The sequence below is a fragment of the Ambystoma mexicanum genome, chromosome 9 (genome assembly GCF_040938575.1).
Source record: "Ambystoma mexicanum isolate Mex_15411 chromosome 9, UKY_AmexF1_1, whole genome shotgun sequence".
Classification (NCBI taxonomy): Eukaryota; Metazoa; Chordata; class Amphibia; order Caudata; family Ambystomatidae; genus Ambystoma; species Ambystoma mexicanum.
In genome coordinates, this window is record NC_090931.1 from 1,018,878,166 (window position 1) to 1,018,894,198 (window position 16,033).

At 41.0% G+C, this 16,033-nt stretch overlaps 1 protein-coding gene across 7 annotated transcripts in view; it reads left to right on the forward strand.

Moving 5' to 3' along the window:
* Positions 1-16,033, forward strand: part of LOC138488896 (sodium channel protein type 2 subunit alpha-like) — a 1,049,646-nt gene that overhangs the window by 874,684 nt on the left and 158,929 nt on the right. For 6 of the 7 annotated variants that reach the window (XM_069616277.1, XM_069616276.1, XM_069616279.1 and 3 more), the window contains 3 exons: positions 1,524-1,646; positions 13,067-13,099; positions 13,312-13,593. In XM_069616277.1, the coding sequence (XP_069472378.1) occupies positions 1,524-1,646; positions 13,067-13,099; positions 13,312-13,593 (438 nt within the window). Of the gene's footprint in view, positions 1-1,523; positions 1,647-1,928; positions 2,052-13,066; positions 13,100-13,311; positions 13,594-16,033 lie in introns of all 7 variants that reach the window. The other variant, XM_069616282.1, reaches the window with a different exon arrangement.

Here is a 16,033-nt window from a genome sequence, read left to right on the forward strand (position 1 = left end):
TAACAGTAAAAAATATAGTTGTATTATTAAGGGGGCATTTATTACTATCTTAGAATTTGAATTGGAACACCTGATGAGCCATGTGTTTCTCATTAACCTTTACTGCCACAGGGGTATATGTGAATTATGGACATTCTTGGATAAGATTACATATTATATCTGGGATTGGCACAGTGTAACTCCTAATGGGAATATAAATCTTGCAGGAGGTCTGGATTCCCTGTGTCGTATCTTGGAGAATTCCCAGGACGATTTGGAATGCATTTGTGACTCCCTGATCACTTCACATAAAATTCTTAATTGGCAAATGCGGACAGCCTGCATGTCATCATTCAGGCTGTTTATGCTGAATGGAAATGTAACTGGGGATATTCCTATGAAACCGACTTGGTATAGTGGTTTAATTGAATCTACCTTGGATTACATTTTTGTTAGCAAGACGTTTTATTCTGTATGCACTTATCTAGATTTATGCAAGACTTATACAAGTGATCTATCTTGTAATGTTGACATGCACATAAACTTGAGTTCTGGCGTTGGGCCTATAAACATGATTGTTAATCCTGGTAATTATGAAATAAAATGCTACTTCTAGCCAAAACCCCAAGTGGTACAGAATCTGGATGTTCATCCCACGATATATTTGGGAAGCTCACTCCCTGCTACACTGACCTCCGGTCAAATACTGTATCCTACTCAATCATGTATGAATCCCTATAGAGGGAAGTACAATTTTATTGTGCTGAAAAGATTAACCTTTATGCCTCTCTTTTGGTCTACGGTCTCACAACAAATTCCTCTGGGCTAGTACAAGAGTTTCTTGCACCACTCAAGGAGCAAAACGGCTGTGAGTCTGCTCCCCCCCTTAAATACTTACTCCGTACCCTCACTGCAACTCTTAGTGCCAAACACAATTACCTTAACTTTAGACTAAAACTCAATACCTTTTTTTAGCAGTCTCTGCACAACATTGCCAAAAGGCAGACAGCCCTGCACTGTTCAGTATCTACATGTCCCACTACACCACAATCACTCATATATCCACCTGGTCTTGTTCAAGTTATAGACCAAAGTACATTGTAAATAAATTATTACATGCATATTAAACAAATATGTTAGATTGTACAGTACTCTGTGCAGATAGGCAGATGTTGTCACTGGTCCCTTTTACAAACCGTGTTTGCTTCCGTTTTTTTATGATGGAGTTACAATCTCTGTATTTTGTTTTGACTTCCACCACTCATGAGTACATGGAAAACACATCTTCACTTCAAGCCTGGTACCCCTATATTTGGTTTACTGCAGAAACACAGATCCACCCGCATAGAAGAACAGGCTTGATGAACACATTTGGTTGATACCGGATGCAGAATCCATAAACATTGCTTGTAAAAATATGTACCTTTTAAATGTGTTAGTCTATGGGTTCAATGTGTTAATCATTTTGAAGATTGCACCTTATTACCAATTAGGAATACTTTAACTCACCGAATTTGATTAACAGTGCCCTTAATTCTGAACAGATTTCTATCATTTCCCTTTTGGCTGTGGCCCTCGGGTATGACCAACTAGCTGCTATTAAATCTCTAAGGACCTTGAGAGCACTGAGGCCTCTGCGAGCATTGTCGAGATTTGAAGGCATAAGGGTAAGGCCAATATACCCAGGCTGTGTGTACTATGAGACCGATTTTTCTTTCACAGGTTTTCATGTTTTTAATGAACTAAATTGCACAATAAACACTACTTTCTCATTTGAAACAGGCATTCCCAACAGAGATCCAGTCATAAAACCTTTTCCGTCTCATAACAATTGTTCTCTTGCAGGTTTTGCCAGGTAAACAGATCAGCCAGATGTGACTAATGCACTCAAATGTACATGTTGTAAAATTTGGAAGAACAATGCTCTTTGCTTTTCTGTTTTTGTGTAGGTGTCTTTGATTAGCTTAATAGCTAATGCCTTGGGCTACTCAGAACTAGGTGCCATTAAATCCCTTAGGACACTAAGAGCATTGAGACCTCTAAGAGCCCTGTCACGATTTGAAGGGATGAGGGTAAGAACTAATAACATACGCTGCTATAATGCATGCATAAACCATTGTGCATGCTAAGTAGCTATAAGGAATGATTCACCCATACAAATCTAAAACACTTTTGCTTTCACGTTGTCTTTAATGAACAAACATGCAGTAGAATTGTCAATTTCAATCATCTCAACCCCACCTAACTCATGCATTTGTTTTTCACTCTTCTCAATTAATCTAAATGAATCCCGTAAATCTTTGGATGAATCTTCAACTGAAGATCAGTAGCATATATATATATTGTAAATAAATATGAGCTTCTAAATCCTGTGAGATGTTATTTTAATTGATAGATACCCCTACCCTTCAAGCCCTAATTGTTTGGCTTACTACCCGTAGTTATACACAAGTGTTCTACATAATACATCTCTAGTCTTCAAACTTGTGTGTTGTTAATAAAAATATATGTGCAAGTCTAACAGTACAACACCCCGACACGCAGCTAATAGAATATCTTTGCATGCTGGAATTGCAATGCAGATTTATCCATATAGTTCACATTGTTTGTGGTCCTATTATGGAGGGTATGTAGTATGTTTGTGTTATCTGCTACCTGACATTCAGAAAAACATAGGATATGAAATGATATGGCCTTCCTTCTTGGTTCATCAATGTTACATATTAAACACTTAAGAAAATTACCCAGAAGAAACACTGTTATCTTGTTCATAATAAGCACATTTTAGAATAGCCACAACCTCATTACAGAACCTTTGCACCAGTGCAAAAGGTTGCCGTAGCGCAAAAAACATATTCTTTCAATGCATCTTCTGCATATTCTGGTCGAAGCGTGCCCTAGCGCTAACATTGAATGATATTAGCAATAGGGCAATCTTTGTTCTGGTACAAAAATGCATTGAAATTAAGTTTTTGTACAAGGCTAGGGCTTTCTTTTTCCTATTGCTAGTAACGTTCAACACTGCACTTATAATGGTGCAAATATTTTGAAACAAAGTCCTTTGTGCCACCTTTCACAATTTTTGGTCTCTTTTTGCTTTTATGCTATAATATTGGTGCTCTACAGGATTTGCAGGATGCATTTACAGTACCAGAATATAACCTTATGTACTGTGACATATTAGATTTAGCATGTAAAGTAGAATGATTTGCATTTTGAAGATCATTAAGTATAAACATTGTTGTGGAAGCTTCTTCTGCCATTGCAACTGGCAAATTGTGCTCTTGAAAATGTAGCAAGGGTGAATCAGGAGAACGAAGAACAAGGACTACCAGAAGCAGGCCCACTATATAGGCCTTAAAGGAAAATTACAGGGTCATGGAGGGCACTCCATGACTAAAGTTGACTGTGAAGCAACAGGCTGAAACAAGCTAGTATCGACATTCTGTTTTTTTTTTTAAACACAGTGCATAACTAAGTTAGTGTAGTCTGAGACAAAAAACAAAAAGCCAACTATTGTTTTTCGGATGTTTGTGGGTGCCAGCCAGGTTTTGCCAATACAGATGATTCAGGTGACTTTAAAGGCCATCTATGAGTGATATGGCACTATATTCCAGAGTTTTGCTGTGTTCTTTGTAGTGAGATGTTGCCAAAAAAATGAGTTTAATGAAAATATAATATGGGTGCACTTTACTAAACCCATCATAGAGCTTTTGTTTAAACAATTGAGTTCTGCTAGTATTTTAGGTGAGATGCACCTAATGTGGAATGCATATGACTGTTTTTAATGATTTTGTAATTGAATAAAAATGTATCATTGTATATTAGTTGATGTGCCGCTCCTAAAAAAATGGTAGGATTGGATAGAGAGCATTGTGATTTGAATGGTGGCAGAGGAATATTATGCCCTACTGAATACATAAGTGTCTCCATTGGGCGCTGTGTTTTGTTAAGTTATATCCCAGTTGAGGGAGACACTGGTCCAGCCGCACCTTTTGTAGGAGGATGTATTGTCTTTGGTGTCTTGGCATTGACCACAATGTCGTAGATTGCTGGACTTGTCAGTTGATGACCCTGAAAGCTCTGAAAGAAAGTTCATCCAAATTGGGATGCTCGGTCTCTAAATTGAAGAGTAAAACTCCCTGGAAGAGAAAATTCTCAGAGGACATGAGCCCTAAAACAGCCGAGAGATCCTCAGAAAGATCCAAACATAGACACAAAAAGCACCTTAAAAGGTCATTTTCGAAAAGTGACTCTCGCCACTAAAAGTGACTCTCGCCACTCATTCCGCCTGCTTTGAAAAGAAAGCTACATTGCAGGCATTCTTCATCATCTGCTTCCTTGCCCCATAGAGAACAGGTACGCTTCCCATCTGCATTGGCGCAACAGTGGGAAGAATTCCCATAAAACATGATCAATGTCTTTAATAGAGGGACTCTGTTAGCTTCAGCAACAGAACCTGTGCAAGGGTCCGATCTCACTGTGCCTTCAAAAGCCGGCAGGGACTCCACACAATCACATTCCTGCAGCCCAATATCTTGGGTATGACAACGTCCTCGAAGGTCCCTCAACAGCGTTGACCATCGCTAGTACCTCGTCATACTTGACAAAGGACCACCTAAAGAGGAACTGTGCCTTTCCACATGACCCTAAAAGACCCAATTCTAGACATTTGGCAGAAACCATGCTCCACACCAGCTATGAGCAAAAACCTGGTAAAAAGTACAGAGCAATGTCTATGGGCCCAAAGTTCCTGTTGAGACACCCAACTCCAGAAAGTCTTGCGGTCCAAGTGGCTATTTCATGGACAAAGTCGAGCACTTGTCCAACTCTTCCACCCAGACAGAGATGACAAAAAGTGTGACAATTTTGCAAAGAAAGTGTTTGTGTCACTTAAGGCCATAAATGCAGCTTGTACCCTAACAAAGTACACCCACACCTTGTTGGCAGTTGCTTCATAGGCAATGAAACATATACCCATAGGTGCAATGACGGATGGTTTTAAGGACCCTATCACTGATGGCAAATAGCAAACATCTAAAGTGTTATAGTCAGGACTCGACATTGCAGATTGCGTGGGCAATACTATTGGCACCAGTTCAATCACAAAGAGACTGTCCTGACTGTGAAAGTCGGTGTTTGCCCCAGACGTGCAGCCAAAGCTTCTCAACATGCCCTTAGACAGTAACCACTTATTCTAGCCCAACGTGGACTACAATTTGGAAAAACTTTCAGGCATTCAAAGAAGCTGGAAAATCCTTAGGTGCTGCGGTATGACCACAACCTGTGCGGTCAACAACACAGGCTTGGAAAGGCAGACCTTTTTGTTATTTGAATGCCTTCAGCCAAAGAGGCAGAGGTCAATCCTCTACAAAGCAAGTTCAAATAAGGTTTTCTAGACCCACGCGGGGCTATAGCTACTGTCACCTCAGGCCTTCAACTGCTCCAAAACCACTGAGTCATTCTCACATGCCTCTTGCATTGAGTGGAAGATTAGCTCTAAACTCCGAAGTATGGTTACACATTATCTAGGATGCATGGGTACACCAGATGGTGATGCAGGGCTGTTGCGGAATAGGGTAAGCAAGTAACTACATAGGATACAATCGGGAATTATATTGAGCTAGGATGTCTTTGAACTGTATTGTACATGTGGATTATTTTTCATGTCTTGCAGAACGGTTGACTATAATGTTGTGGTTTACTGGAAGCCTCAGTATTAGAAGCTCTCTGAGCTTCATTGTCTGAATGCTGGATACACTCTGTGATGTTTGAGGCAGGCCTTAGGCAGCTTTCCAAAACCTTGCAGCATTTTCTTTATGAGCAATGTATTTATGGCCAGGGTTAAGTCTTGTTATTCTATTATTATTTTCCTTTCAGATCGCACAGTTTCGAAGACTGTTGATTACATTGGTGGTTTTGATCTTTGATTTGTACACTGGCTAGGTATACTAATATTAGATTTTTTTATATAGTTATTTTCCATCGTTGACTACGTTTTCTTCTATGGTCACCCTGCATTTTTGTGTGTGTTGTTTTATTGATCACGTCCTGAAGGACCTACATAGGTCCGAAATGCATTGGCCATTGGTGTCTGCCTGTATTCATGAATAAATAATCATTTTTTCCACCAAACGATTGCTTGAAACTATTACTGTAAATTGATTTGAAGTTGGTACTACACATTATTGGTAATCTATACAGCTGGATTGCTGTCTGTTAAAGTGCAGTTGGTTCACACCCAAGTCTTTTTTTTTGCAGGGCTGTTGCATCTAATTTCTAAAACGCCCTTACAAACATTTTGGCTCAAATAATGCTGCTACAGCAGGAGATTGTCAGCCTGCTGGAGAAAGTCACCACGGAGCAGGAGCCCACGTCAGAAAGGAGCCAGGGCTTGCATTCCCCTACTTCCTGGTGCTGAGAAAGGATAGAGGACTGCGACTCATATTGGACCTGAGCGACCTGAACAAGTACCTCGAGAGTGTTACCATCTTGACTTTGACCCTCCCGAAGATCGTCCAAGCTCAGGAGTTACAGGAGTGATTAGTGTCACTCGACCGCCAGGATGCTTACTTCTACATGCCCATCCATCCCAAGCACAGGAAGTATTTGAAGATTATCATTGGCAGTACCCATTTCTAGTTTCGGGTCCAACCTTTCAGGCTAACCTCCACCATATGCACTTCACCAAGCAGATGTCGGTAGTGGCGGACAGTCTAAGGAGGAAGTGCATTCAGGTCTTCACTTACCTAGACGATTGGTTGATCAGAGCACATTCCTCCTATACATGCAAGGCTTTCCTTCCTGGGACAGGGCTCTTCACATTCATCAGATGATCATTAAGATTCAAGGTACCCTGACTATGCAGGCCCTACACTTTCTATGATTGCTGGGACTCATGCCATCCTGCATTTTCCTGGTGCAGGAAACTTGATTGAGAATGAGGTCTCTTTAGTGTGCCCTCACAGCTCAGGGGTAACAATGCCCAGGCAACATGACAGACCACAGCTATGTCCCAAGCAGGGTCTCACAGTGGTCCCAAAGGGGGAACTTGATGAAAAGAGAACTTTTTTGGCAACTGTGCCCAAGACGACAGTGGTGACTGATGCAGCATTGAAAGGCTGTGATGCTCACAAGATCAAGCTGATGGTGAACGGGTTGTGATCCTGGGCAGAAGCATGACTTCACATACACTGATAGGAGATGAAGGCTGTCAAACTTGCACTGATGGCCCTTTTGCCTTCGATACAGGGAAAACCATCCTGATCATGATGGATAACACAGTGGCCATTCACTACCTCATCAAGAGAGGAGGTGTCGGGTCACTACCCCTGTGCAGGGAGGCAATGCAGCTCTGGCTTTGGATACATCAGAATAGAATGTCCTTGTCAGCAGTGCCCCTGGCCGGAATGGAGAACACAATGGTGGAAGCCCTGATCAGCCAGTGCTCGATATCCGACAAGTGGGAGCTGTGTGAGGAAGTTCTGTCAGAGATCTTGGCCCTTTGGGGTACTCCTCAGTTGGATCTGTTTGCCTTCATTTGCAGCCGGAGCTGCAAATTGATTTGCTCTAGGGGATTTTCCCAGAGAGGAGCACTGTGGAATGTATTTTGTGATGGATTGGAACTTGCCACTTTTTTTGTCATTATCTTGGATTCCTGTCATCCGTCACATTCTCAGGACGTTGTGGAGGTTTCGATTCATTATGATCGTGGTTGTCCTCGAATGGGCCTAGAAGACGTTGTACCCAGACCTTCTGGACATGGCCATCTGTACCCCAGAGGGCAGAATTGCTTTCACAGGTGGAGGCCTGTTCCTTCATCTGAATATCAATACTCTCAGCCTTCACACCTGGCTTCTAAGAGAATAAGGTTACAAGGAGTGGGATCTCCCCACAAGCGTTGTCGAGGTGTTGATTTGGCAAGAAACCCAGCAACTAAGACTCTGTATGGCTGCCATTGGAGAAGGTTTTGCAACTGGTAGAGAACTAAACAACTCGATCCTTATTTGTGAAACACAGAGGCGGACCAGGACATTTTCTCTTGCAACTTGCTCAATGGGTCCTTCGGGTGAATACTTTGAAGGGGTTTTGGGCTGCACTATCTATTTTCAAGCACACACCTGAGCAAGGGTTTTACTATATCATACCCGTAATAATGCAAGGGTCTGACAAACATGCTTATGCCAGCCCCATTAATTGTGCAGGCCTGTAATTTAAAATGTGCGTTGACCTGCTAAATGAGGGCTACCTTTAAACGTGTGCATTCTTTCCCACTCAGACTGCTTACATGGAAAACCTTATTTTTGGTAGCAGCCACTTTTGCACGAAAGGTTTGCAAATTGCAAGGTTTATACTGCACCACCCCCCCTTTTGATGCTCTGTTAAGATAAGGTAACACTTAAGGTAACAACAACTTTTCTCAGAATGTCCTCTTTCCCAGAAGATTAATCTTCCAGTAATGGTCCTGCCTCCTCACTCATCTAAAGAGGAGGAGAGATTCCACGGACTGTACCCGAGAAGGGCTCTACGCTTCTACACTTCAAGAACAAGAGACTTTAGGGTAGAGGCACCAGCTTTTCATTGTATAAACTGGCCATATACTGGATAGATTAATAACTAAGCACAAATAGTCCAGATGGATATTTGTATGCATTTCAGAAAGCTATTTGCTCATAGGAAAATAAATGCCTGAGGGCCTCAGAGTGCAATTGACCTGAGGGCCCTAGAGCACAATTGACCAGAGGTGTGGTTGCACCTCAAGAACATAATCCCTCAAAGGAGGGGTTCCTGTGCTAGACATCTGCAAAGCCGCAACTAGGTAGTCACTGACCACCTTTTCAAAGCACTGCTGGCTAGATTCTCTGTCGGTCCTGGACACCTGATTTGGCAGAGTGGTCCTCCGAAGTTTTCTAATCTGATCTTGGCCTCTGGGTTTGCTCTCCTCCAGGATTCATATACTGCTATGGGTCTCACTAAGATGAGGACTCTGTGGGAGGACACAATCCATTAGATGAACAAATGATTGACCACTAGTAATTTTGTTTCTAATGGATTTTCCTTCCACAGATTCCTCATCACCCTCCCATCCTACACCTCTGATAGCTCACTTTCTTAATACTACTATGATCAATTCCTCCACCCATCTGAGCACGAGGAAAACAATAGAAACTGATGTCATGGGGCATTGTGCAAGTTAATTATATGGATACAGACATCACATCCGGCATCGAGGAAGGAGAGCATCAAGGGATTCTGTTGTGGACATCACATGGTGCCCCTTGTTATGAAAAAAGTTTCTGTGATCAGCCAAAGCTGTTGACATGAGTAAATACATGCCCACCATCCTCTTTGCCCTGTTGTCTTAATTCCCCCAACCATCTCTCCTGCAAATCCTCCAGCATAATTTACCACAGTGTGTCCTGCCACACACCTTTCAATGTATCATTTTGAGTGCTTTTTTATGTAGACCTGGTTCGCAAACAATCCCATTTGTAACCATTTATTTAACTATATTCCAATTGCCCAGTCATTTTCTAGTGCCTCAAACATTTGTGAATATCTGAAGGCAACTTCTTGAATCATTGATAAGTGCATTGATAATCAGGTGTCCGTCCATATCTCTATTACTCAATAGTAAGGTCGGCCTGCCATTCCCATTCACAACTTGTCTACTTCGCCCACAGCTGCCACTAGAGCTTTGCCCAGAAATATGTTTTCATTCCTCTTAACGTGCCGATTCGGCACCAGATGTGTTATATACATCTTGGGGCATGATGGTATGGTCTATATCAAAACCTCCCATGTGTTCCTCATTGTGTAGGTACCTCGCAAACCTAGGTCATGTGGAAACAATCTCCCAGTGTCACCCCTCACCTGACAGAATGGTTTTAATGGCAACTAGTGAAATCAGTACAATGATCTGGTCCGTAGGTGGTTAGAAAAGGATGAACCAACCGAAATGGGTTATATCCATTGGTGGTTTTTGTAAATATGGAAATTAATTCTGCCTTTCCAAATGGTTGAAATACTGCAGATGAAACTAATTGCCTTAAGGAGAGTGCAGCTTGTTCTTCCCTCATAATTAGGATTGGACATTGGTGTGCCCTGATAATCAGCATTTGACTAACACATTAAACTAATAGCCACACATTAGCTCTGAAAATTGGAAAACTAGCAAGGCATCCTGCTAACCAAATAAGACTCTTAAACATTCCTTAAATAAGTGTTTTAACTGCTTATGGAACATACAGATATCTTCCCAAGTAAGTATCGCAATAGACTTTGTGTCCAGACTGACAGAGACATCACTTAAATAATCTATGTTTTGTTAAATTGATCTACAAAAAAATCAAAGTATGATTTAGTTTCTTAAGGTTCTGGATACTCCAAACATTGTGTCCAGCTGTACTGATTTGTAACTAGTTGAGTAACTTGAACTTGAAGTAAAGATGCTGAATCAGCTTTTAACCAAAATAAATACAAATACATTACATATAATTTAACGCCATGCCGAAAGCAGATACTTCCTACTAAAGGAATGTACTATGTTTTATCTACACAGAGGGCTTTGTTAAAGCTTAGGAAGTATGCCCAGCAGAAATTCTGCCAGTGGTTATAACCATAGCCATCAATAGTAATGTAAGGGGCTGCAGCAGATTACACGAATGGTGCTGGTATGGCAGTAATGGATGCAGATTTACTGAAATACCACCAGTGATACTGCAGTACATGCATGTGCATTACTTTGAATATTTTGTTTTACTATGTTCACCTTTGCTTTGAGGGTGGAACTAAATTAGGTACAGTAAATGAAGCAGCAGAAAGGCCCACTTTTCTCCCCCATTAATCAGGGTTCCTCCTGAAGTGATGGGAAGGTGGGCCTTAGTGCCCATCTGGGAGGCATTTGTGGCAGTTTTCTTCTGTGAAGAATACCAAAGAGTGCAGTTTCACTAGCACATGCAAATTAAACATTAAGGTCTTTCTTAAACCATCACATGCCACGTATTTGCAAAAATATTTAATTAAAATGTAGTGTTTTTTGTGGTAACACGTACCAAGAATGAAAGCCATATCTTTCAGAACAACATTCATTGTGTTTTGCTGTACCCATTTAAGAGCGTATGGATACAATTTATTTGTTGCCCAAACCTATGAGTTCCAGTCACATGATAGAAGAATGCTGCACATACTATAATAATGAACTCGCTGATTTATGTTATGGTTATCACGTAGCATGTTTAATTTGCTGCACCATTTTGTGTCATGCATTATTTAGATATTTTCAGTGTCTTTCCCTATTATTTTACTATTATTGAACTATAGCTATGGGAGGGTAATTTGTAAGTAGTTCAGCAAACGCACGTGCATGTGTTCATGCTTATTCCACAAGCGGTTGACACACATCTTGCAGGTTCCTTGAGTGTGGCAACTCTGTGGAGTGAACCTTACTTGCAAGTAGTAAGCAAAGGCAGAAGCAGAGCCAAAGAACGAAGTGTACATGACTTGAAATTGCTTATGGCAGCGATCATAAAGAGCGCCCACGTCGCATGCACGTGTGAAAAGTGGCGTTAGCATTCGACATTTCAAACCGTGTAAAGATATCCTTTAAAATGAGACCCACAGTATCAAAATGCGACTCACACCTAAATAAAATAAAATGAAGGGAGCACATAGTGAATATAGGTCATGGCAGTTTGTGATGTCCATTGTAATATATGAATGGATGTATTAATGTAAACTGTATCAAATTAAATATCTCCTAAATAATGGCAAATGCAACGCAGTGGCATCCTGTTCATGTTGTAGTCTATATCAAGTGTGAGATGACATTACAATTGCAGCAAATGTTGTAATTGGCAAAATCACTGCTTTGTTAAGATTAAGTTGGCATGATATTTATTGCAGGTATATTTCTATTTCAAAGTCATCTTGTATATTATACTGTGTAGCTTAATGCAAATATATGTTCTTTCCCCAGAACTGGCCACATGTACTACTCTGTAGTACATTTTAAAATACTCAGCAAATTCAAGATTAATACCAAAAATGAAAGAATCCATCAAATTGTGAGATTAGCTAAAGAAAAAGTGACACTGTCAAATGCCACTCAGATCAGCGTATTGCGCAGCGAATGAACACTATTATACAAAAAGTTTCCATGTTTTTCCAAATTGAATCAACTACAGGCCTGTGTGGAATGTTCATTCACAGTTGATATTTATTTTGGGTTTTTAATGTTTGTGTTAAAGTTGTGTTTCAGTTTTGCTTGTTTTAATTTCCTGGTTGATTTGCTTATGTTTTAAAGTGGTGTAAATCATATCAGTACAAATATATATATTGTAAGAAGATGAGAAGAAAACCAGCTATTTCTAAAATATTTAGTGACAACTGTGATGTGCAGCACATCAACCAACATATTTTTTGCATTCTTCTTTAAAATGGCTGTACAATATTGCAAAAAACTACAATACGTGTGGTTTGATGGCACAAGCTACTACATTAAAGCCATTGGATTCACAATGAGCGCTCGATAGATCATTTAACTCGCTCACTCACACACTGAATCGTCACCACTAGTTGATTAATGATCACTGCTATCACAGCAACTTGGACTGCAGGGCTAATGTTAAAAAGAAATGAGTAAATAGTACTCCTCTTCCCCTAATACTAAATATGCTCTCTGGAAGACTGAATGCCCCAGCGTGCGTGTGTGTGGTCTCCTTTAGTTTAGGAATATGGTCATGAAGGCCACCCATTTCAATCATGCAGAGACTGAAGTAGTTTGGCCAGTTTATTTGGGGGCTTTATTTTTCTCCCCTACCAAAAATGTTAACATTTTAGAAGAGAATTGCATGCATTACTTAGAATAGAAGCATCATGGTTTAGCAGTATTGACCAGGGTAAAAGAGCTTAAATGTGTGTCCAAACATTAAGCATTGGCTTTCCATTCTATGTGGGCAGGTCAAGAGTTATGCCTTTTCTTTTCCATGTTCATTTCCATTTTGGTTTACCTATAATTTGCTACATTATTTATAGTTTTTGTATGATGTTTATTTTTTAATATGTACATGTATTTCTTTTTTTCTAGAACACACATTCTTTGACTCCATCTTACGATCAGGTTTTGATTTAATTTTTACTTTCCACCCCTTTTTGTTTTTTCCTCTAGATATTTTAGCTTTCTTGCCATTTCCGTGTCGCAAACTCGAGGTTTCCTTGTTTTTTCCTTATTTTAGAATGAGATAATTCTTCCCCAACCCATATTTGTTAGTGTTGTTTTTGAAAATGAATGCATATATTCTAATTGTGTTTATTTGTGCTATTTTATGTTAGGTGGTTGTAAATGCTCTTATAGGAGCCATACCCTCCATCATGAATGTCCTCCTCGTGTGCCTCATATTCTGGCTGATATTCAGTATCATGGGAGTAAACCTGTTTGCTGGAAAATACTATCACTGTGTGAACACAACAACGGGCGAGACGTTCCCAATCACTCAAGTGGACAATGAAACAGAATGTTTCGCTTTGATTCTCCAGAACGAGACGGCGCGATGGAAGAATGTGAAAGTAAACTTTGATAATGTTGGAGCTGGATACCTTGCCCTGCTTCAAGTCGTAAGTCTTTTACGTTTGTGGTTGTTTTTGGGGGCCTTCCTATGAAAGTATCTTTGCACAGTAATTTGAAATTTAACTGTAACAAATAGTTGTGGTTTGCTAAGTTCACAGTGAACAATGCACAGTTCTGCTATTGTGTAAGATTGAATTAGCAAATATAAAAGTTGACTTTAAAAGCCATTATTTTGGACTTTGATTCCACAATAAGCCCCTCATTCCCTGTCCCGCAGGAGATTCCTCGGAGAATATTATGACTACTTATGGTTTTTATATGCCATGGGATTCTTCTGATGATCTTTACCTTACAGACACAGACACATATCAGCGATTGTTTAGGGGTATGCTGAAAACCTCAAGAAGCTTTTCTGAGGATATCTACATGCCTGCAGACAATGTCTGCTTTCTCTCATTTTATTTCAACGGCAATCAGAAAGGTCCTGTTCTTCCCAGAACATGGCTCTTCCGGACAAAACATTTGCAAAGTTAGATATGCTATGCACCTTGATGGCTTCACACCCCAGCTGGCTACCTGTGACAAGTCCTTTGGGTTCGGCATCAACAAGCACCTCTCCTTCAAACAGCACATAACAAGGAAGACACAAACGGCTTGGTACCAACTTTAGCTCCTGCTGAAAATCAAGCCCCTCATCCCAGAAAACAGCTTCAGATTTGTTGTCCTCTCCCACCAGGGTGATGGCCTTCCAGCGACTACCCTGGCTTCCCTGGGATATATCCTGAATGCTGCAGCATGGCTCATCAAATGACTCAGCAAATTCGACCACATCACCCCAGCCCATATCGAACTGCACTGGCTCCCTCTGCAAGCATGTATCAGCTTCAGATCTTGCTGCATCATCTGCAAGGCTGTCAGCCTGAACTCCCCAAGCTATCTCAAAGAGAAACACAGCATATCCTGAGACCAAGGATCCACCAGAAGTAAGGACATGTGCAGACTGGAACTCTGCAGGAAGGAAAAGAAACAGACAACAGGCCTTCTCTGTCTAAGCCCCAATTCTCAGGAACCTCCTACCCATCAACATCCGACTTGCCCCCTCACGTCTACAGTTCAGGAAGGAGCTCATGACCCTCCTATTCAAGGATTGGATCCTGCATAACACCAAAGCCCATACACTGTCCTCTCCCCATCGTACCTGAGACTGGGTGATCTGACCCCCATGTTTCTTACCCTGGTTATTTGTGGATCCATTGCTGACAATTGCCCTCCCTCCCCTGTTGTTAGATCCCCACTCCTTTGTTTCTCTGCTCCCTAAACTTGCTCTTCCCCTATGACTGTAAAGCGCTCTGTTACTTCCTGAAGCTAGGTCCGTGCCTAATAAATACCTTAATAATAATAATATAATAAGCGGTGTTCACACAAATAGTTTTTCTCTGGGGTCTGGTTGCCCAAGTTCTGGTCTTTTGACTACTCCCCTCAAAGAGAGTGAACATTAATTTTGTTTCTACTGTCAGCAGAAGAGTCATGATTGTCTGGTCTTAGGGAGCCTGTTAGCGTTGTCTCCAAAATCTGCAGTGATTCTACAGGTATACTGCGTATACCACTGAGAAAGCCCCACATATAGGAGAATTGGCAAATGTGGAATGAAAGGGCATAAAGCTTTTTTCCCCACATCTGCTAACCAAAGATGTTCAATTTCACATGGGATAAAACATTTTGTTTGAGGTGGCATACAGCATAACTGTGTCATATGTTGCTTGCTCAGCTGCTGCATGCGGCCCAATTGTTTATCATGGTCTAAATAAGCTTATCTTCACAATGATTAATAATGATGCATAAGCTCTGCTGTGTTTACAAGTGTTCCTCTTTGTAAGTGAAAATGATGCGCATCAGTTTTATGGGACTGATAGGGAGCTGCAGTAGTGTGAAGTCGGCATTCAACAACGCTAAACTAGTGTTTGATACCTGATGTCCTGTCCCTTCCCCTTACTAACCCTCTCCCCTCCAAGAAATCCTACCACTTTACACTACATGTTGTGACAAAGTCACAGGGCCCTCATTGTATCCAGCCCCTGGTCCGCCTGAGAGTAGGACTGAAAGGACCAGCCCCGAGCTATTCCCAAAACCTCTGAGAGAGCAACCAGCTGGAACTACCAGGTTCCAAAGATACATGGTTTTTTGGGACTGTATCTCCCAGGATGCATCGGGTGTAGAAAACCAAAGCCCGGAGCAGATTCTGGAATGTCTTTCAGGGATTCAGGAAAAGAAGTGTCATGTTAGGTCATTTTATATTTGTATAGCTCCTACTGCCATTGTTGTGGCTTTGAAGTGCTCTGGGGTGGAAAGGCCTTTGCGAGACCGTAGTCTGTACAAACATGGACATAAAAGAGCATTTTTTTTATGTTGTGTTTATCAAATTTCTTTGATTTTACAAAAGTGATTCTGAGTCTGTGTAGTGGAGAGAAGTCTTCATTCTTTGTTTCT